At 53.3% G+C, this 24,415-nt stretch overlaps 8 protein-coding genes and 1 non-coding gene across 9 annotated transcripts; 2 read left to right on the forward strand and 7 right to left on the reverse strand.

Annotated features, from left to right (window-relative positions):
- Positions 1–974: 974 nt before the first annotated feature.
- On the reverse strand, positions 975–2,057 carry BBK36DRAFT_1138102 (hypothetical protein; the record flags this gene model as incomplete). The annotated part of the gene is made up of 5 exons (XM_024893219.1): positions 975–1,037; positions 1,084–1,092; positions 1,403–1,662; positions 1,855–1,867; positions 1,965–2,057. The coding sequence occupies 5 exons, from the start codon at positions 2,055–2,057 to the stop codon at positions 975–977; spliced, it is 438 nt and encodes a 145-aa protein (XP_024752998.1).
- Positions 2,058–7,030: 4,973 nt separating this feature from the next.
- BBK36DRAFT_1096751 (hypothetical protein) lies at positions 7,031–7,360 on the reverse strand (the record flags this gene model as incomplete). Its single annotated transcript, XM_024889095.1, has 1 exon — positions 7,031–7,360. A coding segment is annotated over one exon (330 nt), but the record flags the coding sequence as incomplete, so codon positions are not given.
- An 898-nt stretch (positions 7,361–8,258) lies between these two features.
- On the forward strand, positions 8,259–9,746 carry BBK36DRAFT_1165927 (WD40 repeat-like protein; the record flags this gene model as incomplete). Its single annotated transcript, XM_024894837.1, has 1 exon — positions 8,259–9,746. One exon carries the CDS (start codon positions 8,259–8,261, stop codon positions 9,744–9,746), a length of 1,488 nt encoding a protein of 495 aa, XP_024753000.1.
- Positions 9,747–9,957: 211 nt separating this feature from the next.
- Positions 9,958–11,115, reverse strand: BBK36DRAFT_150856 (hypothetical protein; the record flags this gene model as incomplete). Its single annotated transcript, XM_024897586.1, has 3 exons — positions 10,786–11,115; positions 10,245–10,464; positions 9,958–10,199 (listed from the first exon to the last, which is right to left on the reverse strand). The coding sequence occupies exons 1-3, from the start codon at positions 11,104–11,106 to the stop codon at positions 9,961–9,963; spliced, it is 780 nt and encodes a 259-aa protein (XP_024753001.1). The 5' UTR covers positions 11,107–11,115.
- A 1,354-nt stretch (positions 11,116–12,469) lies between these two features.
- On the reverse strand, positions 12,470–13,694 carry BBK36DRAFT_1188063 (hypothetical protein; the record flags this gene model as incomplete). The annotated part of the gene is made up of 3 exons (XM_024896560.1): positions 12,470–12,632; positions 12,700–12,882; positions 12,949–13,694. 3 exons carry the CDS (start codon positions 13,692–13,694, stop codon positions 12,470–12,472), a joined length of 1,092 nt encoding a protein of 363 aa, XP_024753002.1.
- Positions 13,695–15,339: 1,645 nt separating this feature from the next.
- Positions 15,340–15,935, reverse strand: BBK36DRAFT_1111172 (hypothetical protein; the record flags this gene model as incomplete). The annotated part of the gene is made up of 2 exons (XM_024889676.1): positions 15,340–15,573; positions 15,663–15,935. 2 exons carry the CDS (start codon positions 15,933–15,935, stop codon positions 15,340–15,342), a joined length of 507 nt encoding a protein of 168 aa, XP_024753003.1.
- Positions 15,936–18,731: 2,796 nt separating this feature from the next.
- On the reverse strand, positions 18,732–20,998 carry BBK36DRAFT_1088488 (hypothetical protein; the record flags this gene model as incomplete). Its single annotated transcript, XM_024888990.1, has 2 exons — positions 18,732–20,621; positions 20,672–20,998. Coding segments are annotated over 2 exons (2,217 nt in total), but the record flags the coding sequence as incomplete, so codon positions are not given.
- Positions 20,999–22,346: 1,348 nt separating this feature from the next.
- On the forward strand, positions 22,347–23,792 carry BBK36DRAFT_1156253 (hypothetical protein; the record flags this gene model as incomplete). Its single annotated transcript, XM_024893908.1, has 1 exon — positions 22,347–23,792. One exon carries the CDS (start codon positions 22,347–22,349, stop codon positions 23,790–23,792), a length of 1,446 nt encoding a protein of 481 aa, XP_024753005.1.
- A 118-nt stretch (positions 23,793–23,910) lies between these two features.
- Positions 23,911–24,021, reverse strand: BBK36DRAFT_t36. The gene has a single exon. It is a non-coding gene; the product is annotated as a tRNA-Leu (tRNA).
- Positions 24,022–24,415: the final 394 nt, after the last annotated feature.

Below are 24,415 nucleotides of genomic sequence, written 5' to 3' on the forward strand. Positions count from 1 at the left end.
TACAATCTCAACCAACAGAAAATGGCAAGTCGGGCTTGACGTCGTCCGGTCTTTTCTCCTTCTTTGGTTTGTTTTGTGCTCTGTGGCTGGAACTAGGTAGCGCTAAGACGAGGCTCGTGCCGTTCCTCCTGACTACAAGCTAGATTGCTTGCCAGATTGAGGTAGCTGATGGGTCGAAAAGAGGGAATACTAATTCGAATGGATATGCAGCCTCTTCTCGAGGCAAGGAATATCAATTGTTCTTGGCATGTACCTTACAAGAAGAGCACAGCATCAGCGTCGGAGCAGCGGTGTTCGTATCGATCGGTAGTTCTGATCGGTGCTTGGTCGTCCTCTTGGCTCGCCCAATAACACTCATCTCAATTTCCATTGACCAGGTACGAGCACTTAGATACGCCGGGCCTGGTTGGCTGGCTGCTTCTTCCCCCACTCGTCATGGCAGCTTCGCTCAATAAAACCATATCGATGCATCGACATCAAATACATACTAGGGGTACGAGGTTAAGATGTATTCACAAATACCCTACCTACCTTTGCCAACATCTTCACTTGCCTCCCTGTTATCCCCAGTCCAGACGTTGTCTCCTTCTTTGTCCCTCGGTAGCCACCGCTCTTCCGTTCCTCTTCGTCGGTTTCCCTCAACCTCTCCTCTAACAGCCAAGCGAAAAGAACAGGAGGAGCCAATCGACGAGGGGTCACTGATCGCCCACAAAGAGCCCGTGGGGGCCAGGCCGAACGAAGCGGCTGGGCCACATGTGCCCTCCCGTCCAGGGTCCCTACGTCCTATCCTGGCGATGGCGCCCATTAGCAATATCGCCAAGTCGAGTTCGCGCAGCACCGAGGACACGGGCTTGGGTCGGCCGAAATCCTTCCTTCCTGGGGTGGGAGGGGGATGGGGGGGAGCGAGAGAGGGAGCATCGCATCGCACCCGAGCCGTCCATCCGTCCTACCTTTGTCCTGGACAGTAGGCCGTTCTAGGTGTTCATGCCCATGGGGTGCTTGTCCTGCTGGGTCTGGCTAATGTCACCCTCAGGTTGCTGTTATCGGTGCGTTGCTGGAAAATACATACTACTACCTACCTACCTTGCCTACCTATATGCCGGGGTTGAAGATTAGGAGAATGTGACCTGTCAGCCTGAGCCTCACGTCCGGGGCCGTCACTGCAGAAGGACACAAATTTTAAAATTTGCATCTCGACAACAGGACGATACTTCTGGCTCCATTAGCGGCATCACCAGTTTCCTGGACCCTGCCTGGCATTGCCCTTGACGCTGTTTGGTGGTCTCGTCCCTCGCAAGGCCATACACATGGGGTTTGGCCGTGTAAGCGCCACACGTCATATTTGACAGCTGACCAGACCCAGCATCCCGGTTGAAAGAGAGAAAACAAGAAGAGAAAAGACAAGGTAGGCCAATATGGAGCGATCAAGTCCCTCGCCTTGCTTTTCCTCTTGTTGCCTCCTCTTCGCATTGATCCTTTGCTCTCCCTCCCGCTTTGCCCTCAGGAAGCTTGGCACGGTATCTTTTGTTGCTTCGTCGTAAGTGGGGGGCTGGTTCTCTTGCCCAGCATTGTATTGAGAGCCTTTGAAGCTCGAGACATTGTTGTATTGGGCCGCAATGGTTTCATTAACAGGCAGCCGCCACGACCGCGGACCCGGAGCCACTACAAGGCGATTATCATCTAGTCAATGTGGCGATATCCGGCGAGACGTTTCCCTGTCTCCATCGCTTATAGAGTTTCGTCAACCGCATTTTAGGCCATTGGTGTCGAGCAGGGGATATACTTTGCAAACTGAGGTCTCGACCTCGTTATCAAACGTGGACGTTACGGAGCCTATACGAAGTACCTACATACCAAGATCCCGTACCTGGCAGGTCGCCCAACGTGGGATGTCGTTCGCAAGATACGACAATGGCAACTTTTCTTGGCTACCCAATGAAGCCACGCGCCACGGCCACACGCACACACGTCTGCACGTGAAACAGGACGGGCTTCGATGCTACCTTGCATGAGAGGCACGCGCCGGCAGCCCAGGAAAGGGACGTGACTTTGGACATGGGGATGCTTCACTGCCAATTATAAGCCGATCGGCGAGAACAGGTTTCCGGATGCTGCGAGCTTTTGTCTTCGGGCTGCTAAGCGCTTTTGGTTCTTTGCTGTGCTTTTCGAGGGCCGTTTCCTTGAGCTACCTCACACAGAGCATACACGCAGGACTTTTCTGTGGGACAGCTAACAGCGTGGTGTAAGTCTGTATACAAGTTAAAGAGGTTGAGACATAAGTCATTACGTGCAGTCTACAGGCATGACAACCGACTTCTAATACTGGTCTGCTGCAGATCTGTATCGACTTTCAGGTTCCGCTTACCAGGAAAATGCTCTTCCCATCTCTACTACTACAACACCCAGAGGCTGGCTCGGCAACCCTCTCATCAGTGACGGCATGTAAGTGGACCAACGACACGCCAGCCATCGGAGTCTTTTAATTTAAAACCGCATCTGGAACGCTCAACCCCAACCTCTTTGGCTTACCGAAGGGCTGTCGCGTATGATGAGAGGGCTTGTATATAGTATACGTAGATATCATCTGATCATCATCTGACCCCCCTCCAACGCGTTCTCACTACGGAGCACCACCATCGCAATGAGATCTCATGCGTTATCCATGTCTGTTTTGGGCTGTTCTGACAGGCTCCATCGCTGTAGGGGCGAGTGGACGATCTATGGCTCTGTGCGGGGGCCTTCACTTGGCGCATAAAGCATTCTCTCAAAGGAATGGGAGATGTATGACGATAGAGCCTTGAGAGGGTTCGTACATGACGACGGTCTCTGCTGCCCAATGCTTTGAAACTTAAACCCAACGAACCAGGGTTCGTGTCAGTGAAGATGGTACGTGCTGGGTACTGAGGAGGTACGGGATCAGTACCACATGGGGTACACGAGCAAGGGCGAAGAAACTTGGCTACCTTTTGCCTCTTCTCTGAATGGGTTTCACTTGGCAAACCAAGTGTGAAAAGAAACAGCTTGAGGTCTATGTCTCTTCTTTGCCGTAGTCGTAAGCTTCGTTCAAGGAACATCCTGGGTAAAAGTGTTGGTGATGGCGCATAGCCACCCAAAGGTGGCAAGATACGTATCTGAGTGCAAGGGACGAAAAGCATACTCCGGTAGGACCCTTCTTCGACACAATGTTTGCACTGCCATATACAGTATACTCGGACATACGTGGACGGCGATAACGATGTAATGAGTGTTTGACGCCGGTAGGGATGATACCCACAAGTACGACGCCCAGTTCAGTTTCTCTATGAAAACTATCCTCCTACTGTTGGTCCCAACGTATGAAGTATCTATACTTGCGTCGTCTTATACGAGATGCCGCTTTCGTCTGCTGGAGAGGATGAACAAATCTAGACAGAGCTCCATATCCATGCGAGTGACGACAGTTGACCGGTAACCTGGTTTCTTCCAAAAGGAAGCTTTACTCTGAATGGCAGTAATAGATGCATGTCCCTTGGCGAAAAGAACAGGCAGAGAAGATTCTTTCAAGGCTTCCCTGTCACCACCCTACAGCAAGAGATGAGATTGCTCGTCCTCGGTGTGGAGAAGGGGTCTTTTTTGTGGGAGGGCTAAGATGCCGGGTATTTGGTAGGTTTGCCAGGCCCAGGGTCGTGATGCTTGTTCGGAGTAAAGGGCATGCGATCCTTCGGGGATGAGCAAGTATTGCCCAGATTGTCCGCCTGCAAGTGAACTGCAAGGCGAATAGACCAAATGGAGAGAATGGCAAACAAAATGGATGAATGAGATAGGGGAAAGCAGGGTGTACTAGTATTGCATAGGTGGGAAGATGCGAGGTATCAGGTTGGACGAGCGGTTCAGCAACTGTATGTATTATTTTCGTGCTTTGACACGGAGCATCTACATAGATGGGTTTGGATGTGTCCAACAGTGGCTTGGAGGGACTAATGACAGATGACAACCCCTGGTCGGGCATTTCCTTGGGCTGCCACACCCAATATCGTCATAGAGAGAGACAAAAGCGCAGATTCTCTTTATGAGGGCAGCAGAGCTTTGATCAGCTGGGAGGGGCGTCTCTTTCGAGGCATAGTACATGCGTATTGTTCCCGCTTCTCTGCTTCCAGCTTCCGTGGGATGTCCTATGGAGATGGATGATTTGGGGGGAGCGAAGCATGGGGGTTATTCAACGCGTGACTTGCAAAAAAAAAAAAAAAAAAAAAAAAAAAAAAGTCCTACAGGCACGAATATGGAGATTGAATCCGTCCCATCTTCACCGGGAATAACGTTCCTATTGGAGGATGCGATAATACGACATGCTTACTTGGAGCGGTTTTTTGGCTTAGAAGAGAGCTCGGTCTATAGCCGAGAGAGGGAGAGTGAGAATGAGCAGCATAGAGAGAGAGCAGGAGGATGAGGAGCTACGGACGAGTAGAACACGCAGGCCTGCGAGCATGACGCAGAGGGGAGAACCCAAAGTCTGCCTTGATGGCTGTGTGGAGCAAAGCGGCAGGGCAAGGTTTGAGGCCATCGAATATTATATTGCTTGCCGGTTTGGGGGCTCTTTTCCATCTCCAGCCCGCTGCGTCATTTTCTCCCTCTCCCTCACTGCTTCTCATCTCATTCATCATCATCAAGCATTTGTGAAGCACCTACGCAAGTCACCAGGTTCATCCAGTCTGTCCAGCTGCGGTGGAGTTTTCCATTCGGTCAGCAGAGTTGCAGCCCAGCCCTTCAACATTACCCACATAATAAGGAGCCATTACATGCAACCCGCGCGTGCTTTAGCCCTCACATCGTGCTCGGTCTGCATGCAGGCCGGTCCATATTACTATCACTTTTTCTCCCTCCCGTTGGTTTCTCTGTTATGATTCGTTGCTGCGGCAAACCATGTCATATATGTCATGCCATGTCCCGGTTTCCCTTTTCAACGATGCCGTGCGGTACAGAGGACATGCGTGCGTGCGTACATCTCCATGCTCTCTTCCCGTCTTTTTGTGAGAGGGTGTGTCTTGATGTTTGTCTGTTTTTGTTTGTTTGTCATGTGTTTGTTTGCGGAGCTTTCCAGCCGGGCTTGCCTCCCTCTCGCTCTACGTGTGATCCCTCTGTTATGATCAGGCCTTTCCATCTACTATGTACTTCCCTCGAAGTAAACAACAACAACAATAATACAATACTTGTACATACACAATGGCGTCTACAGGGTCGCATCGTGGGTGACGATCACTTGCCGCACCCAATCCGTTATATTGGCCTTTCTAATACTTTTCCCCCCTCCATGCAACTTCATCCACATGAGAGATGGCTGCCGTGCCGCCGCCAAATCCTTTCACTCTTGGCTTTGGCTTTTCCCAGCCTCGCCCGCCTGCAAAAGTTTCGAGTTGTGTGGACGAACGGACGGACGCGGGCGTGAGACGGACGGCACGGCGCGGCGCTCACAGGTGTTGCTTTATTTGGCACGTCACATGTGATGGGAGGTACATCTCATTTCAAAAAAAGCAAGCCACATGCGCACTTTGACACGGGCAGATCCTTTTTGGGGGGCGCCATGGTCTTGTTCTCTCTGCTTTTTCGTCCTTTTCTCTCTCTCGCGCGTGTAGTACCAAGTACGACAACTACGACTACCTCTGGTAATGACACAGAGGGAGTCGACGCCGGGATCCAATACTACTAGCAGCAACTCAAAGTCAGTCCACTTTCCAGGGTCTTTGTTGGGTCCGTTATCTCAGTTAGCCTGGATTTGGTAGATGCCGCGAGCTCGAACCCCGGCTGCGTAGGCGATTTTTGAGCTGTACCTGAGTATGGTTAGAGTTGGGGATAAACGATGGGAGCGATACTATCCAATAGTGCCACATATAGTGGTAAGATCTGTGGTGTATTTGGAATAGTAGTAGTAGTAGTGATATGTAAACGAGCACATGCCAGACAAAGACCAGCATGGAAGAGCCCATCCGCTCCTATGATTGGAGAGGAATACGCACGATGAGCGCCATGAAATAGGTACATGTATCTCCGTGCATGTTTCGCGACATCTCTATGAGAACCCGGGAGGCGGTATGTACAGGTCCATCCGTACACCGTATCTGGGGCTTGGCTGGCGTCTCGAGTTCCCACCTCCAGTGTAACGTTGAGGGCTCTCTCGACCAACAACGACTACATGCTCCCGATGCTCCTGAACAGTATTGGCAGTAGTAGTAGCGATTGGTCATGGCACGAAAAGAAAGTATGTAGTATACCCAGCATGTAACAGGTTCTTATGATCGAGATGTGCGAGCAAGCCCCTCGTGAGTCTCCAGGTACATGGTTAATGCGCGCGAATATGGTACGCATTTTGATGCTTCCAGCTACTACATAGAAGCCCATCGCTGCCGCTGAGCCCGCATATTCAAGCCTCTATCGAGTTAGGTAGCATAATCCTACTTGTGGAAGAGTACCTATGGTCTAACTTCCATGCCCATGCGGTAGTACGAGGCCCATCATAAGCTTCCAGATTGTTCTCCCGTGCCAGTAGCCAACAGCTCGGTTACCCATGGACCTTTTGGCGAATCCAATCTCTCTTCACCATCTGCAGCAGAGGGTATTTTGAGGGATCGGAGGAGCAAATCCGTCACGATCCCTTGTCGGTCACAATCAACCAACAGCTGCCCCCCTTGATTTCATGAAGCAACGGCTCGCGTGCATCTTTCTTCGACAGTCCGGATTTGTTTCGGTGCTTCGGGAGGTGTTGGTTGCTATTTCTTCGTAGCGAGACCTGTTCTGAAGCCCAAGGAATCGCTGTTGCTTACGCTGGGCAGCAAGATGTACTCCTGGGACAAGGTCCCTGCAGGGCGACGATTTCATCATGGCCATTTACCGAACCAACTTAGCGTTGCAATCAGTCGTCATCTGCCTTCGCAAGCCTCCTTCGCTTCCGTCCCTGCTTTGGGAGCTCATCGCTTTCGTGGTCCAGCACGGAGTCCTGTGCCGCGCTGCCTCCCACCCCGTCCTCCTCACCGCTGCTGTCGCCATGCTCATCATGGTCATCATTGGCGCCCTCGGTAAAGACAAGATGCCCTCGCCGACCTAGAACCTCTCGCCCCGCCTCCTCCAGAAGAATGCCCAGCGCCAGCAGTGCCGTCTCATCCATGCTGCGCTCGTCCAGGTTGCGTCCGCTGTCGAGCACCCCCTGGCTGCGGTTCAGCGCCCCGTAAAACCCAGACGAGTACTCGTGAAGGGCCTTGAGGAGGTCGCTCTTTGGCAAGACGCCCTGCCCGCCGTTGGGCAGCTCCCACTCGTGCGCGCGGTAGATGTCGTGCTCCGCATACCGCTCCGGAGCGTCTTTGCGGCGGAACAAGGCCTCGTCTGGAGCCAGCTTGAAGCCACCTCGGGCCGATCGCTGGTCGACGATCCCAGGCTGACGGCTCCTGCGGTCCTGGTCCTCGGACTCTCGCAACACTCCATCATACGTGACTCTTCCTTGCATACAGTTAACTTCACGTGACGCTCAGCCTTTCCCAGACTACCGGGAGAGGCTCATTTCGGATGCCCCCCTTTTAGCTTACCTGCGACGGCGTCGTATACGGTAGCGAGGATGCGCTGGCTCTGGCGGCGGTTGCTGTGCAAATGCGAGGCATCCCCGATGTCGGCAGTTGAGTGCTCGTCGGCAGCGTCCATAGCTTCCCTGGGTTCGTCAAGGGAGTTTTTGACCTTTTTGTTCTTTGCCCGTTCTTTTCTCTTTTCCCTCTCCCTGCTCCCCTGGTCCGTGCTTCGGCTCGACCAACAACGTCTTTGATATGTACCGACTGGGCAGTCCAAGCGGAGATCCCTTGTTACTGCGTCCCGTCCCTCACCGGTTCCGAAGCGATGCAGAAAGAGAGCGTCTGCGTATCGAGACTGTCATGGCAGCTGATGCAGTGACAAGTGAGAGAGAACAGCTACTGACTGTACTGCTGGCGGCAAATGGGCGGTGTTGAGTTGACAAGACGCTGCAGCTTCTGAGACATGAGGCATGAAAAAACGTCCGTCGAAACAAAGTTTTGGCGCTGTTCGGTGTGGTTTCTGGCAGCAAATGTGGGGTGCATTAGTCCTGTGCTGACCGCCTTCAATTGGCCGTGACATCACCCGCTCGACCCGGCGAGGCTTCAGGCATCTTCACCCAAACGTCTGAGGAATCTTCCAATGCGAGCGACGAGGATAACTGACAGCGTGCACAAGTCAAATCCACATCTCGTTTACTCGCACTGGTACTATCTTCGCAATCCGTCAAATGAATGCAGTCTCGCCTGCTGGCCCGCGAGGTGGGTGATCTGCCGAGTCGCAGCCTCTCGCAGATCGTAGCCTCGCAGCTGCTGCGCTCCTTCGAGCCAGCGCCGCATCACCGCTTCAACGGCGACACCAGGCAGCTGGTGGCCCAGCAGCACGATGATCAGCAGACCGCGGCGCTGGGCCTGGGCGACGACCGCCCGCATCGGCTGCGCGCCCACGGCGCAGGGGTGAGCAGCCTTGCCCTGGACAAGTTCGACGGCCGCCTGCTCGTCTCTGGCGGCGCCGACGGGTCCATCAAGCTCTGGGACCTGGACAGCAGCAGCAGCTGCTGCGCGAGCCCGCACGACAAGACGCACACCTTTCGGCCCGTGGGCTACATCCCGCGCTCGACCGGCGGCCCCAGGAGCGGCGGCCACAGCCACGGCGTCACGCACCTGGCCTTCTATCCCTTCGACCCAGACGCCTTCCTGTCCAGCTCCTACGACAAGACGCTCAAGCTGTGGGCCACGGGCAGGGTCGCCCTGTCTGCCGAGTTCGACCTGAATGCCACCGTCTACTCGCACGCCTGCAGCCCGATCGCGGCGCATCTGCTCGTCTCGTGCGCCACCCAGCACTCCAACGTCCGCCTCGTGGACCTCAAGTCGGGAGCAGCGGTGCAGGCGCTCGTCGCCCGCGGCGGTCCCGTCCTCAGCACGGCGTGGAGCCCTCGCCACGAACACGTTCTCGTCAGTGGCCACGCAGACGGCAAGGCCCGCGTCTGGGACATTCGACGCGCCGGTGGCGTTATCGCGCAGCTCGACCAGGAGGACTCGCTGGGCGTCGTGCACCGCTTCAGGCACGCCGTGGCGTCTGGGTCCGACTGGGGCAGCATGCCGCACTTTCGCGTCTCGGCCCAGGCCCACGACGAGGCCGTCAACGGGCTGCAGTGGACCGACGACGGCAGGTACATTGTCTCGGCTGGGCTTGACCGCCGCATCAGGGTCTGGGACGCCGACACGGGAGCCAACACGCTTGCCAGCTTTGGCTCCATTGTGCAGAACCAGCACGCCAAGACTGCAAGCTTCCTCGTCACCCCCTCGGGCCTCTCCACGGGCCGCCCGCTCCTCGTCTGGCCGAACGAGCAGGAGATATTGCTGCTGGACCTCCACGACGGGACTGTCATGAGTCGCCTGCGGAGCCCCGGCTCGACGCACTCCACGGGCGTCCGGGGCAGCGAGGCGGGGCGGAACCGCATCACCAACATTGCGTGGCGTAGTGCAGGGGGTGGCCATGGGCAGGTCGGGCCTGCCATGGGAGGGGGCAACTCGATCGGGGCCATTTACAGCGCCCATCTCGACGGGCAGATACGAGCGTGGATGCCGCATGTGCCCGGGCCAGAGGATGCGAACGAGGACGAAGAGGCTGGCGAGGATGAACAGGCCAAGCAGAGGAAGAGGAAGGCTATAGACAACGCATATAGAAGCCTCATGGGCAAGGAGGTCAAGTTTACGTAGCTGTTTCTGATGTGCTTGGAAACATCAAGCAAATGCTATGGATAGAGAGTGGTATAGATGGCTGAAACCCAGCCAGTCGCGTCTAATGCTAGTCCTACTAAAGCCAATGAGAATCCAAAATCGCTAGTCCTTCCCTGACGCCGCTCCCCCAGCATGACTCGATAGCTTTCCCAGAACCTGTCTGCGTAACCATTGTAAAACAAACTCCCGCCCCTCAGACGACAACAACGAAGCAAAGCCAGCCATCAGGGTATGCGGCCTCCCTCATCATCTCCCCCAAGGGAGCGTTGAAAGGCGCCGGCACGCCGTGGAGCACGACGCTCGCCAGCACGGGATCTCGACTGCTGGGGAAGAGCGCGGGCATGAGGTCCTTGAGGGCCTGCCCCAGCAGCTTCGGCTTGCGGTCTGGCGTGACGACGGGGACCAGGGCCTGGACGATTCTGAAAGATCCAGCTTCACCGGCTGCAGGAGGAGGAGGAGCGGACGACTCAGCACCACCACCACCGCCGCTGGCGTTTGCGTTTGGGGGGCTCGGGCTCGAGGGGATGTAGATGCGGATGGGGGCGTGCTTGAGGGTGGCCGGGGCGTTGAGCAGGCGGGTGTGTATCTTGGAGAAGGCGGCGTAGTCGTTGTCGATGACGGAGTTCCAGAGCTGGGTGGTGTGTTCTTTGGACATTTTCATGATTTGGTTGGCGTTGCCGTAGCGGACGAAGTCGGCCTGTGTTGTTGTTTCATATTGCTGCAGCATGAGCAAATTGGCCCCCCCCTTGTTTGTGTGTATGTGTCTTGTTTTTGTGGATGAGGCTTGTTCTGTGGATGTGTGTAGGCATGGTGTCTTGTCTGTGTATGTGTCCGTCTATCTTACAGGACCGGTGTGATGAGAGGTGCATGAGAGGGGGGGGGAAGCACAACAGTAGCAAGCAGCAGCATATTGCCTTTTCCCTGCAGCCACCAAAGGCAGCAAACAAGCCAAAATGAAAACACACACGAAAAGACAACTGCAAGGAACAACAAAAAAGAGAAGGAAAAAGCAACTCACCTCCTTGACGCTATTCAGAAAGGTATCCCCAATATCCCACGCCACCCCGTCATCCACGACGAGGCGCCAGGGCAGGCTCGGGGCGTACAGGTCGGCCAGCAGCCCCACGGCCAGGTTCCTCAGCTGCACGTCCTCGAAGTGGAAGCTGGAGCAGGGGGCGCCGAAGTAGGCCGAGAGGCGCGGCAGCAGCAGCGACAGGTAGCTGAAGCGCGGGACGCTCGTGATCAGGGGCGTCGACGAGGGCGCGGACCGGTGAGTGATGTGCAGGGGGATCTGGGCGGCCCAGAGGCGCTGCGGGATGGAGGACGAGGGGGCGGACATTTGTATGTGTCTTTGTATGTGTTTGTTTGTGTTTGAGTCAGTTTGGTTTTGGTTTTGGTTTGATGGATGGGGGTTTGAGTGAGGGTTATGGCGGGATCATGGCGATACTGATTGCGGGTTGTGTCTTTGGCGAGAGGTGCGGCTCATGCAACGCTGTATAGTGTGTATCTCGCCCCAGATGAGTACTCAGTGCCTTTGAGTATGTTTCTATCCTGTAGCTGCTTGAGACGTTATGGAGACTCTGAGAGGGACGAGAGGCGGCCTGAGTGAGAGAACAAGGCCAGCGTCGACGTCGACGGTAGTAGTGGGATGTGGATGTGGGGTTTTGGTGTTGATGCCTCTTTCGGTCACTCTACGGTACCTCGTCGTTGTACCTCTTCTCCGCGTTATCGCATCTCCCGCGCTCCTTTGTACCAGTACATTGTGCCTGTATCTAAGAGGTACTCCAAGGTAAGATACACACCCGTTCGTATCTCATCGTATCAGATCACTAAACCTCAACTCTCACCATCTCCATCTCCATCTCATCAAATCTCAAATCTCATCTCTCTCATTAAAAAGTCCAGGTGTCACCCGACAACCCGGTTTTCCCTTCCCCCTCCCTCCCTCCAAATCTCCCGACTGAGACCGCCGCCCCAGCAGCAGTAGTAGTATTTTTCATCACTCACCCCCCTCCCCCTCTCCCGCAAAAGAGCCTCCTCTTCTCTCCCTCTTCTCTCTCTCTTGGTCCCTTTTTCAGCTCCCTCTCTCGCCGACGTACCCGGCTGCATGGAGGAGTCCCGATGCCCTCCCTTGCTCGATACTACCTCGCTCAAAAGTCAGCCGCACCGCCGTGGCTTGTTCTGATAGATGACCAAATCTTTTGTTTGCTCCCCGCTGCGATTGGCTCCCTGTCGCGTTCACCACAGGCTGCCTATGTGTCTGCCCGGCAGCTTCGTACGACGTGCCAATGATGAGCGGTGGCACAGGCGTGTGTCTGCATATTGACATGTCTCTTTTGCTCCGATTCTCGTGCGGAGCAACAGACAAGGTTCCGAACAGCAAGGACATTGTTGTACACACAGCTACGAGAAACAAAGGGCAGGGAGAGTATCGCACTCCCCTCCTGGCGCAAGGGCAACATGGACGGAACCGAGACTGCGGCCGCAAACCACGGCAATCACGCCATGTTGAACAATTGTGATCAAACAAACGAGATGGCACTGCAGGGTACTGGACCAAAGCGTTCATGTTCACGAGACTTTGCTTCTTCAGTTGGTTCAAATTTCATTGTCGTGTCATTGACGTTGCGCTAAAAATACAATAATACTAGTAGTACAGACTGGATATCATGAGCCATCATCAAATTGAACGTTCCCTGGCCTTACAATCCACGATGCTGTTCCTGGTGGGAAACGCTGTGCCTCCGCTCACGGTCATAGCTGTGATCACCGTGCTCAATGCTGGGCTTGCCAATGTGCTTCTGCAACACTGACGGGGGCACCTGAGCAGCATCCGTGGGATCCTTGGCCGTCGTCCTGCTGTCCCTGAAAGGCGTTAGTTCGTCGACTTTGGCGACCCGTCGCTCCGGGACAAAGGCGTCTACCCACTTACGACTGGGTAAAGGTCTTGTCACCACCGATCGTCTTGCTGTTGTCGAGGTCGCTGTCGACGCGGGGGTCGGCCTTGTTCATCATGTCTGACTTGTGCGGGCCAGCGGTGTTGGGAGCTGGGCCAGTCGTCTCACGCTGGTTTCCGAATCCACCGCCGACACTGCCCATGCCGCCGCCGTACGCGCTGGTAGTTGTGTCGCTTCCCAGGCCGCCAGTTCGCTGGCCCAAGTTGCGGTCACCAGTGCTGAACTCTGAAGTCGTGCCGAAGCCGGATGTGTCGTGGGTGCCACCGGTAGTGCCGTAGGCGCCGGTCGTGCCAGTGTTTCCAGAGAGGCCGCCGGAGCCCAGCGTGTCGGTGCCCATGCCACCAGTGGTCAGGCCGGTGTCGTGAGTGTTGGTGCTGCCGGTGCCGTGGGTAGCACCGTGAGACTTCATGCCCATGTTGCGGCTGCCGTCAAGGTCAGAGTCGATTCGGGGGTCGACCTTGTTGGCAAAGTCTGAGCTGTGCATGCCGGCAGTCTTGGTGGCGTTGGAGCCAGTTCCGAAACCAGTGGTCCCGGAGGTGCCAGTGCTGCTGCCTGTTCCTGTGTAGCCAGATCCAGCAGTAGCACCGCTGGACTTCATGCCCATGTTGCGGCTGGCGTCGAGGTCTGAGTCTACTCGGGGATCGGCCTTGTTGGCCATGTTGGAGCTGTGCATGCCGGCCGTCTTGGAGGCAGGGCCGGTGTGGGCAGTCGAGCCGAAGCCGGTAGTGCCGGTAGTGCCGGTGGTGCCAGTGGTGGCCGTGTTGCCGGCGCCATAAGAGTAGTTGTCACCTCCGGTGGTGTATGAGCCGTCATGCTTGCCCAAATTGTCGCGGTGATCACGGTCTGAGTCAATGCGAGGGTCGGCAGCGTTGGCGGCGCGGGAGCCGTGAGGTCCGTGGGTGCCCTCGGGCTGCTCAGACTTGTTGTCGGAGTGGAGCTTGTCCTTGACCTTGTTGATGAGAGAAGACATTGTGATGGATGTGATGGATGTTCAAATGTGTAAGTGTTTGGAGATAAGCTTGGTTTGAGAGTTGTGCTAGAGTGTTTGTTGTTCTTTGATGTGCTGATGAGATGTCAGGAACCGGAAAGACGGAGGAGCACGGCAGTTATATAGTGCTTGGAGCTGGATTCCTTCCTCACGGAGAACTGATCGCTGCCGATGATGACATGGTGGCTCATGCTGCAACTCCAACCCGATGGCGTCCAACCTCGGAGCTTGTCCAGTGTGTCTCTGGTCTACGGGATGCTCTTACTTGCCCAGCCTGGAGCAGCCACAGATCTCATAGCGCCGCTTGCTGCCACAAGGAGCTATGAGGTAACGGCAGGAAGCCGCGATGGCGAGCGTCATACTGGGGGATGGTGACGTTGATCAGCCAAGAGATGACTTGCATCCGGAGCAGCAGGAGGCCAGTGCCGAGCTTAGGTAACCCGCGTGATGGGGCCCAAGGGTAATACGAGTGGTACTTGTACCTGGCAGTGCCAGACCGTTGTGCCGTCATGTTGGTTTACTTTACTGTGGTGCTGTGTGAATCAAGGCTAAGGGTGCTCCGTAGCTTACACACTAAAGCTGCACGGCCGTTTGCTGTTTTGCCGTTTGGAAGTTGGTATGCGATGGTGATGCAAAAGACGGCTGGTAGTGCGATTGAGTTGGCCATGACGCACATTGTGGGGCCCCGCCGTTGGTTGAGAAGCTTGGCCGAGGGTGGCGCAACTGCGATCATTGTTGCATCATACCCTGGGACTTGTGGCTGGTGAGCAGCAGGTGGTGAGGCGCTTGGTTGTGGCAGTTGTTATGAGAAGCAAAAGCTTGGTTTTGAGGACATACCGAAGCAGATCAATGGGGATTGTGATGGATTGCAAGAATACGGCAACGTGCTGCTGGTGTGGCGGCTGTGGCACAGCAGGTTGTTTCTTTGCTGGCGGTGACGTTGACTGGGAGCATCTGCCCTGACTGACGTACATACATACACACAGAAGTGCTTGCATCTGGCACGTGGACTCGAGGACATCTGGGAATCTCGATCATGGCGTTCGGTAGAGCAGAGGCGTGGCATTTTAGCATATGCCGAAGGCTGAATTGGAAAAAGAGGAGAAGATGGAAAAGGGAATTCCATTACCAAAGAGGATGCTCTAGCATAAACTCAATGTGAAGCCGCCGTCTTCTCGAAGGACAGAGGCTCCAAGTTGGGTATAACTCTCATAGTTCAGTAGATGCTAGACGCCATAGTCACGACTCCAAATTCATTGAACTAAGTATTATGTGAATAGAAGACGCAATAGAATAGGCAGTAATTAAGTGCTATCTTAGCTGGGTATAAGGGTCATTAGTATGGAAGGTCATTAGAAGCCGTGTTTATGGCAAGGAGACAGAAGAAGCAAAATTTCAAAGCCAGAGCAAACATTCTTTTCTCCCTCCCTCCCTCTCGTCACCATCTGTTCCAACTCCAACCTCCTTTTCATATCATTCATCATGAGCCGCAATCGAAATCAAGAAATAGCTGTTTAAATCAAGGGGTATCATAAAGGACCGTGTGCCTCTCGGGGCTGCGTGTGTGATAAGACACTATGTCTAATCATCAGGGGTATCGAAGTACGTAAAATGCAAATACATTTCCTTAGACGCGGCTGCGGCGGCGGTACCAGCGGCCGCTGCCCTGACGCGGAGCAGCATCGACTCGAGCGGGACGGTGCTTGTGGACCCAGAAGATGCCCAAGAGGGCAGACACGAGCCAGAGCAGGGCGGAGAGGAAGGTGAAGGCGATGTCGGCCTTGAACTTGCCGCACTGGTCGCCCGAGATGGGGTGGACGTTGTCCCAGTCGAAGATGTAGCCGCACGAGTTGCCGAGCATCTATACGCATATTGTCAGTCTCTTCCCAGCCTTGCCATGGAAACTAGATATGGGAAGAAGGAGAAAAGGATGTGTGAGTTGTCACTTACATTAACCAATAGACCAAATGCAGCCCACCAGCACAGACTCAGGATAATGTCGACGGGCCAGTGCACAAAGGACCATGAAAAGGGCACGAGCCACAGCAGCGCGAAGAACATGGACAGCGCGGCCACGACTTCGGTGTAGATGAAGCGGCCCTGGGACCAGTTGGACGCGTGGCGGAAGTTGTGAAGGTGCTCGCCCGTGACGCCGGCGACAATGGCGGCGAAGACGAGCTCTGCGGCCCGGAGGACGATGTTGACGATGCGGTCGAGCGCCATGGCTGCTGGTTGGTGTTTGTGGTGATGGTGATGGTGGTGATGATGGTGGTGATGATGATGGTGTCCTTGGTGTTGTGTAACTGTAGGGGAAACGCCGGAGATGATGAAAGGGGCAATGGATGAGAGACAGCGGAGGCTATTCAAGCATTGTCCGGAGGGACAGAGGCGCTGCATTTATTGAATCCGCGGGTTCGTCCAGGACTGTGATTGTCTGCGTTGATCTACGACACCAACTTGCAGCTCCGTCGTCATACGTAGCACACATGACCCCTGTGAGCGGCAGGGCATACGACAGCGCAGATGCCCATCAATGCCCCAAAACCCGGTTTGCATGCATTCATTCTTCCGGATTCTGGCATCACCGAGAAGGGGGAAAAACGTGGTTTGCTGCTGTCCTCTCCTTGCCCTTGTGGCATTTCGCTTGTCTAAACACGGGCAGCCGCTGGTAAGCGAATTCCATGTTGATTTGCTGCCTCCGACTCCTTGTTTTGTGTTTCCGCGTGTTTCTGCAGCATTGTTTGGATGCTACGGTGTTGCTGGGATGATGATTGGATGGTGGTGGTGAGTTGATTGCTGAATTGGGTAGCTTTGCTTTTTGGAGGCAGTGGATGAGGTCATAAGTGTGGCTGGAGAATCGCTGCCATTCGCTGGCGGTGCATTGACGAGAGGGCCTAGAACGACATGGCTGTTATGGATTGATTAACTCTCTTGATTCGACTTCCAAGTTTTTGACTGCTGCTTGGATCTGAGTGTTTGACTAAGGAAATTCTTGGCAGGAGTGCATCGTCACAGAGCGATTGAGAGGGAGGAGAGAAGAGACACCATCGTGTGGTCCAGGCGGAGGCACTCCCGCTGAACACAAGGAGCATCTTCATATGATAGTACCCTAAGGGAGTGTAGGATGAAGAGCCATATGTCTTGAACCTTGGCATCAGAAAAGTCCGTACATGCTGGTAAGGTGTGTAACCTACCTATATACTCTTTTCATGCCACCTCTTTCCTTCCTCACAGCATTTGGGCAATCTCTGTATAGCCCCTACGTGATGCTTCCTCGAATGCCTCATCAAGAGCATCTGCTTCAAGAATACCTTCGCCATGATCAAGCAGCATGCGGGCAATCTCTGTACGGCCATACTTCGATGCTTCTTGAAGTGCTTTATCGAGAGCATCTGCTTCAAGAATACCTTCGCCATGATCAAGCAGCATGCGGACAACCTCTGTACGGCCATACTTCGATGCTTCTTGAAGTGCTTCATCAAGAGCATCTGCTTCAAGAATACCTTCGCCATAATCAAGCAGCATGCGGACAATCTCTGTATGGCCCCAACGTGATGCGTACTGGATTGCCTCATCAAGAGCATCTGCTTCAAGGTTACCCTCGCCATGATCAAACAGCATCTGGACAATTTCTTTAACACCTGATTCAGATGCAGCTCGAAGCGGATTGCAGCTTTTTAGGTTAACACCAGCGCCGTTTTGCAGTAAAATTCGGACAATCTCTGTATCACCCCATGAGGAAGCCAAATAAAGCGCAGTGACACCGTCGGCTGATATAGCGTTAACATCAGCGCCATGATCTAGCAGCATCCGGACAGTATCTGCATTGCCACCGCCTGCCCATGCTGCCTGAAGCGCAGTGCTGTAATAGTCTGATGTAGCAGCGTTTATGTTAACATCAGCGCCATGATCAAGCAGCATCTGACCAATTTCTTCATATCCTTCTGTTAAGGCTGTAATAAGCGCAGTGCCATGCTCATCCGAGATAGTATCAACATCGGCGCCATGATTGAGCAGTATCTGGACAGTTTCTTTATGACCTTCTTTCGAGGCTATAATAAGCGCAGTGCCATGCTCACCCAAGATAGTATCAACATCGGCGCCATGATCCAGCAGCATCTGGACAATCTTCATATAGCCGCGAGATGATGCTGCCTGAAGCGCAGTGCCATGCTCATCCGAGATGGCATTAACATCAGCGCCATGATCCAGCAGCATCTGGATAACATCCGCATTGCCGAGGAATGAGGCTTGAATAAGCGCAGTGCTATCATTCGATCTAGCGTTAACATCGGCGCCATGATCCAGCAGCATCTGGACAATCTTTATATAGCCGTGATATGATGCTGCCTGAAGCGCAGTGGCCCACAGGCCTGATGGAATAATATTAACATCGGCGCCATAATCCAGTAGCATCTGGACAACCTCCATATGACCGGAAGATGAGGCCCCCTGAAGCGCAGTGCTACCATTCGATGTAGCGTTAACATCGGCGCCATAATCCAGCAGCATCTGGACAATCTCTGTACAACCATTGTGTGAGGCTTCATAAAGCGCAGTGTCATGTGTAACATCGGCGTTATATTCCAACAGTACCTGGACAGTCTCTATATAGCCTCTCGATGAGGCTTCAGAAAGCGCAGTGCTGCTTGTGATTGTTGCAGTGGCATTAACATCGGCGCCATGATCCAACAGCATCTGGACGATCTCTGTCTGGCCGCCTAATGAGGCTATATGAAGCGCGGTGTGGCCCCAAGAGGATTCAGTACATGTAGCATGAACATCGGCGCCATGCTCCAGCAGCATCTGGACGATCTCTTTGTGACCTCCCTCTGACGCTCGACACATCGCCTGGCTGATATCTGTATCCGGCATGTCATTGTCGGCCGTTCCTCGCAGCAAATCTTGGACTACGGGGTTCAAGCCAAGATAGCTAGCGACAGACAGAACTGACCAGGACTTCCAACGCCACATCTTTTCCCAATGAGCAGTATAGTACGGCGCCCAGACGTGGCCCGCACGGCAGACCATGTGCGCCTCCCTCCGAGATAGAGAAGCATCGGCGACATCCTGTGAATTATAGTGCATAGACCAATATGCAGCGGCGTATGAAAGAAATCTGTAAGGGGGGGCATTTCGAATGTCTATGTGAGAGATATCCTGGGCTGAGAGATCCGGCAAGAGTAGATATTGTAGACATGCCGATGATAGCATGCTGTGCGACTTTGGCATGGTAAACCGACCCCGCCAGGTCACTTTTGGTTTGAGACTGAGAAGAAACTCTCGGGCTGTCTGGTGGATGAAAGATAACTTTTCATCATACACACTGATAAATAGGCCGCAAAGATTCTTGACTTTATCCTTGAAAGTGTCCATTGGCCATAGCCCATCTTCTAGAGCCTTGTTGGAATCAAATCGCTCTTTTGCTGTAGCCAGCGTCAAGGCGTAATTGGCTTCTTCCAAAGAAATAGGTCGTGCTGCTGCCAGAAGGATTTGGAATAGGGCTTTCGTGTGAGTGCTTCCCTTGCTTTTCTCCAAGATCTTCTCATAGGCCTCGGATATCTCTGATGGTAGACTGGAAAGAAGAGTCTCGACGTCGACGCGTCTACCATATTCGCTCGGGCTTCTCTTGATGATATCGACCGTAAGATAGAGCCAGAGATATGTGCGGTTCCCCGTACTCTTCAGTCGGTCAGCAATGAGGCGGCGATCTTTCTCCTTGAAGTCCTGTGCAAATTCGTTCACCCTAGCGTCTATGACCAGATTGATCTCGTCGCCTATTTCCGCAGACTTGTCATCACCATCGAATCGTACGTATGCCGTAGTATCAGACAACCGTCTAAAAGACAATTCTATATCATCATAGGGTCGACTTGTGATGAGAAACTTGAGTCTTGGTGGCCGCTTTGAAGAATTCTGATACAAGTTCTTGAGTTCATCGATCAACTTGTTTCTGCTTTCGGCATGGCATTCGTCCAGGGCATCGATAAGACATATGATCTCGCCAGAATCCAACGAGGTGGCACACTGTATCAAGATGTTCCATAGCTCGGAAAAAGTTTTTGTCAACTTCTCGCCAAACTTTTCATGGCGGGGAAGAGCTTGTTCAATGAGATTGCCGGTAAAATCTTGGACGAAGAGCTGGTGGAGTATTGCACAAAGGGCGTTGTGGGCGTACATCCTGCCTTCATCGCCATCCTTGAAGAAGAAGTAGCAAACGGTGGACGTGGTCACGTTGGTAGACAGCCGTCTTTCATCGATCAACGCTCGTGAAAGAACCGACTTTCCACAGCCAGGGCCCGCGGACACCCAGAGAAGACGAGAGTCGTCGCTGTCACGCCAGTTGCGGAATCTTCCATCTGCAAAAAACCACTCACAAGTCCCTGGAACCTTTTGAGGGTTGAAATTCTTGTCGCCCTGGTAATCAGACGCGAGAAGGTAAAGGAGCTCGGTAGCCTTTTCGTCCTTGGAGCTCTTTCGAAATTCCAGTCCGCTATCGAGGAGGGCATTGTAGATTCTATCGAGAGCAGCGCGCGACTCTTGCATCTCATACAGTTGCTTCTTCCATTTGCTCTCAATCTGGTCGGCATTGAGAAGGCGGAGGACATCGCGACACTCTTGGTTGAGCCGGTCGATCTCCTGTATTTTGATTTCCCATTCTCCAGGGCTAGATATGTCGCTCCATGCTCGAGTGAGCTGCCTCTTGGAGAGGTGACATATGACCCGCGCTTGATACTCGATGATGTATGAATACAGTTTGGCCAAGGGGTCGATAAAATGCTGATGAGACGGACCAGCAAGAGACGGAAGATAAGTCTCCTCACAGATTCGCCAGTACATTTGAACGTCGCCAATCGAGTTGAAGCCCTTTAGCATAGCTTCATTCTGTGTGATGCTGCTTGTGACAAGCTGCTATGATAAGCCAGGGTTCATCAGAGCAAAAGGTAAGCTACACTCACTGGAAGAAGAATCGAGACACCGGACCACGCGAGTGCCGCATATGGTTGATTGCTTACAGCAGATTTGACGATCGGTTCAGACCAGAGGAGAAGCTTTGCCAGCCTCTCAGCTTGTTTGCGGACTTCGATGTCTGTGCCGAGGAGCGAGACACGCCACCTCTTCTCCTCTCTATCCTTAATAGCCCTGTTCACGATGGCTTTGATGAAGTCTGGGGCGGAAAGGTTTGCGTCGGCTGCAGTGCTGCCTTGCAGAGAGGACAGATACTCCTCGTAGGCTGACATCAGTTCGCTCTCCCTCTCTTGGACTATGCTGAATGCGAGCTCCCATGGGCTGCTGTCAGTGCGTATCGGAATAGCAGTTGTCTCGGATATCTCCAACAATGGGACATGGGCTGGCTGACGAGCATCCTGTTGTTGAACTCCTTCTGGTTGAACCTCTTCTGGTTGAACCTCTTCGGGCTGCACTTCTTCGGGCTGCACTTCTTGAGGTTGCACTTCTTGGGGCCGAACAATCCGAGATCGAACAGTTTGATATTGAACAATTTGACATTGCCCATCTTTCGATTGAATCGACGATGGGGAGGAATGCGCGGGAGAATCAGTTGCTGCGGAAGATGACGTTCCCCCATTTGGCTCTCGCCCGTGATGACGCCCCTTCCACTTCTCCGATAAGTAGTCCCTGTATCTGTAGATTCTCTCTTTCATGTTGATTCCGAAATGATGTTTTGGATTGATTTTGATGAAGATGGGATGGAGAGTGATGGGGAGTGATAAGAACGATGGAGAGTTCATATACGAGATTGCGGCTGAATGTAGCATTCAATTTCGAGTGCGCATATATGTACATATCTGAATGAGGCATCCATCGATACCCAACCTCTCAGCCAATGGTATCATGTCACGAATTTGGAGTGTGTACAGCGCATCCATGCCTTCTCAATCTCATTCGCCATGTCAAGCCACAGTCTTGAGCAACAGCCGCTTATGCATTCGCATCCCAGCCATGCACAGACAGGTCTCTTGCGGCTGAGTGCTTGCAGAACTGCCCCAGGAACAAGCTTCCTGCATTTCAGCTGGCGTGCTGCAGCTGTTCAGGTCCACATGGGCCTTTAGGCCTTCAATAGGAAGCAAATGCTTTGCAAGACTTGCCTCTGCTCTAGCTGATGGGTGGCGATCGTTCAGTGTCGGCGATACAGGAGGATCGCACATAAGATTCCATTCCCCTTGTACGTATTCACGTATACAAGGATGAAAATTGATCGCAATGTTCATGTCTTGTGTTCTTTGTGCAATTCATTACGAGCCAGCGTCTGCCACCTTTGTATTTCATGATCAGTTATGGTTGTTCAATCCCCCGCTCATATGAACGATATATATAGAAATCACAGTGACAGATTCGAATATCGAACCGTTATGCCTTTTAAGGATAGAAACTTTTGCCGAACAGTATTCCTTCAATTGGTGCTGAACAACGGCCAATGACTCTTGACTCAACGATGGAAAACCTGATATAACCTGACAAAAGAACCCGAATCCATCCTGACTTCCAATTCGGCTATCTATCAGATTCTCTTGTAAGTATTTTGCCACAAGTTCGATTCAGTTGCTTCGAGCTACATCACTGCCCGAGAAAGTCTTCTAGGTGTGGCTGGTTTCCATCAACGGAAACACAAAGATGCCTCCCAAAGGTAAAGGTCGAAAGGCGGCAGCCGCAAAGAAACCAGTACGACGCTCCGAAAGAGCATACAAAAATGCAACACCACCAGCCGAAGAAGAGATCCTAGCCGGACCAGAGAGATTTGCACCGTGGTTCCCCCTCCTGCAAAAGATCAGAAAAGACAACTGGAAGCGACAAAACAACATTTCGCTAGAAGGCACCAACTTACACCCAGCTCAGACGCAAGCGAAGGACGAATTCCCCGAGATCCTAGAGAACATACACCGCTCTTTGAGTGCTGCCCCCAAGGTCTACGACAACAAATTGGTTCCGCCAAGTGAGTATCCCGCCGTGCAGCTGCAGAACGGCGTCCTCACTCCCGAATTGTCAAGACGACCGAGGAACTTGGAATGGCTACGAACGCGACTCCGAACAGCCCGACACATCGCCGACTGGCCTGTCACCAAATGGCAGTCTTACAGCATGCATTCGTACTTGAACACCACCAAGGAAGCCGTCATGTGCCGGACGATGCCGCTGTTCCAAGAATACTCCCACGACCCCAGCTACATCAGGACGTTCTGCCAATGCTTCGAAGACTTTCCCGAATACGTCCCCTTCTCCCGCGGAATCGAGAAACCTTGCCCTGGATTCGCCCAAGGATTCAAGCTCGATGCGTATCCCTGCGTCGACGTCGAGTATCTCTCCGCCTCGGTATGCTTCACCCGCAGTCAGACTTCCCTCGTCCATCCACACCTCGCCGGCGACTTTACCTACGGAGACCTCAAAGCCCTGGAAGCAGCAAGCGCACGCCACGGCGCGGCAATGGTCTACATGCGAAACATTGCCCTCGCCCACATGCAGAAGGAGATTCTACCTGACATTGCCGAGGTCATGACGTTTACAACCAACGGCGTCTTCATCAACTTCTACGCGCACTATGAATCTAGATCTTCGGATGGTAAGGTGGTCTATCACCAGTATCCTATTTTGACGGCGAACCTGCTTGGGTCGTATCACGAGTTTCTGCAGGGCGTTGCGATGTTGCGGAATTGTCAGGACCATGCTCTGTTTATGGCTACGCACCTGAGGGATGCTCTGGAGAAGTATCACATACGGAACGGTGTAAGTGCTTGGACGTATCGTTTGGATCAGGGCGAACATATTCTGTCGGAGAGCGAGGACAGCGAGATGGGAGAGGCTCACGATGTAAGGGATTTTGTGAATGGAGACGGAGCTTGTTCGAGTGATGGCGAGAGCACGGATGGAAGCAGCAGCGACGAGGACGAGTCTTATGACACGGCTTATGAAGATCAGTCGCCAAGGAAGCTTCGAGTTCGGGGATTGATGATGCTGAGGCCGAAGAGAGGAGGGGTGTTGAGGAGGGAGCAGAGGGATTCCAGTTCGCAGAAGCGGAGAGCCGGTAAGGGTGCTGACGGGGCGGCAAAGAAGAAGAGGAGGTAGACACTCTCTCTCACAGACACAGGTAGGTGAACAATTCTCCTTGAATATCACATCTTTCTTTATCCTACTTCATCAGTGTGATCTCTGTCAAAGAGACAAAAAAAAGTGAAAAAAGAAATGACACCTGAGGGATTCGAACCCTCGCCTATTTCTAGACCGCGAAGAGGGATGCGCTCACAGTGCGAGCTATTCCTGAACACGGCGCCTTAGACCGCTCGGCCAAAGTGCCTTTTTCGATGAAAGGAGGAGTGCTAATGACGGCCATGAGGGTGAGGACGAGAACTGGTCGTTGGAGGGTGTCGAGATAGGTATGTGTAAGCAGGATGCTACATACCTGCAGTACTCATTCGCGGTGTCTCTCACCAAAAGTGGCAGAGATTATATAAAGACATGATTGTAATCTAAAAGATAAAAAGTCAATTGACTCTCATCCAAGTGCTTCGGGATGCTGAGGTAGTACATTTCCTTGACCTCTGCCGGAGTTGTTCTCCCGTGGTGCGGCCGTGATAATGTGACGAGCGCCAGGTTGCGGAGCTGACGGCTTCCACAGCGATAACAGCCGCAAAGCATCGCAAGAACCAACAACACAACTCTTCGTGACGAGTTGCCCTGTGGTTGTATTT

This window comes from Trichoderma citrinoviride, assembly GCF_003025115.1.
Source record: "Trichoderma citrinoviride strain TUCIM 6016 unplaced genomic scaffold BBK36scaffold_2, whole genome shotgun sequence".
Classification (NCBI taxonomy): Eukaryota; Fungi; Ascomycota; class Sordariomycetes; order Hypocreales; family Hypocreaceae; genus Trichoderma; species Trichoderma citrinoviride.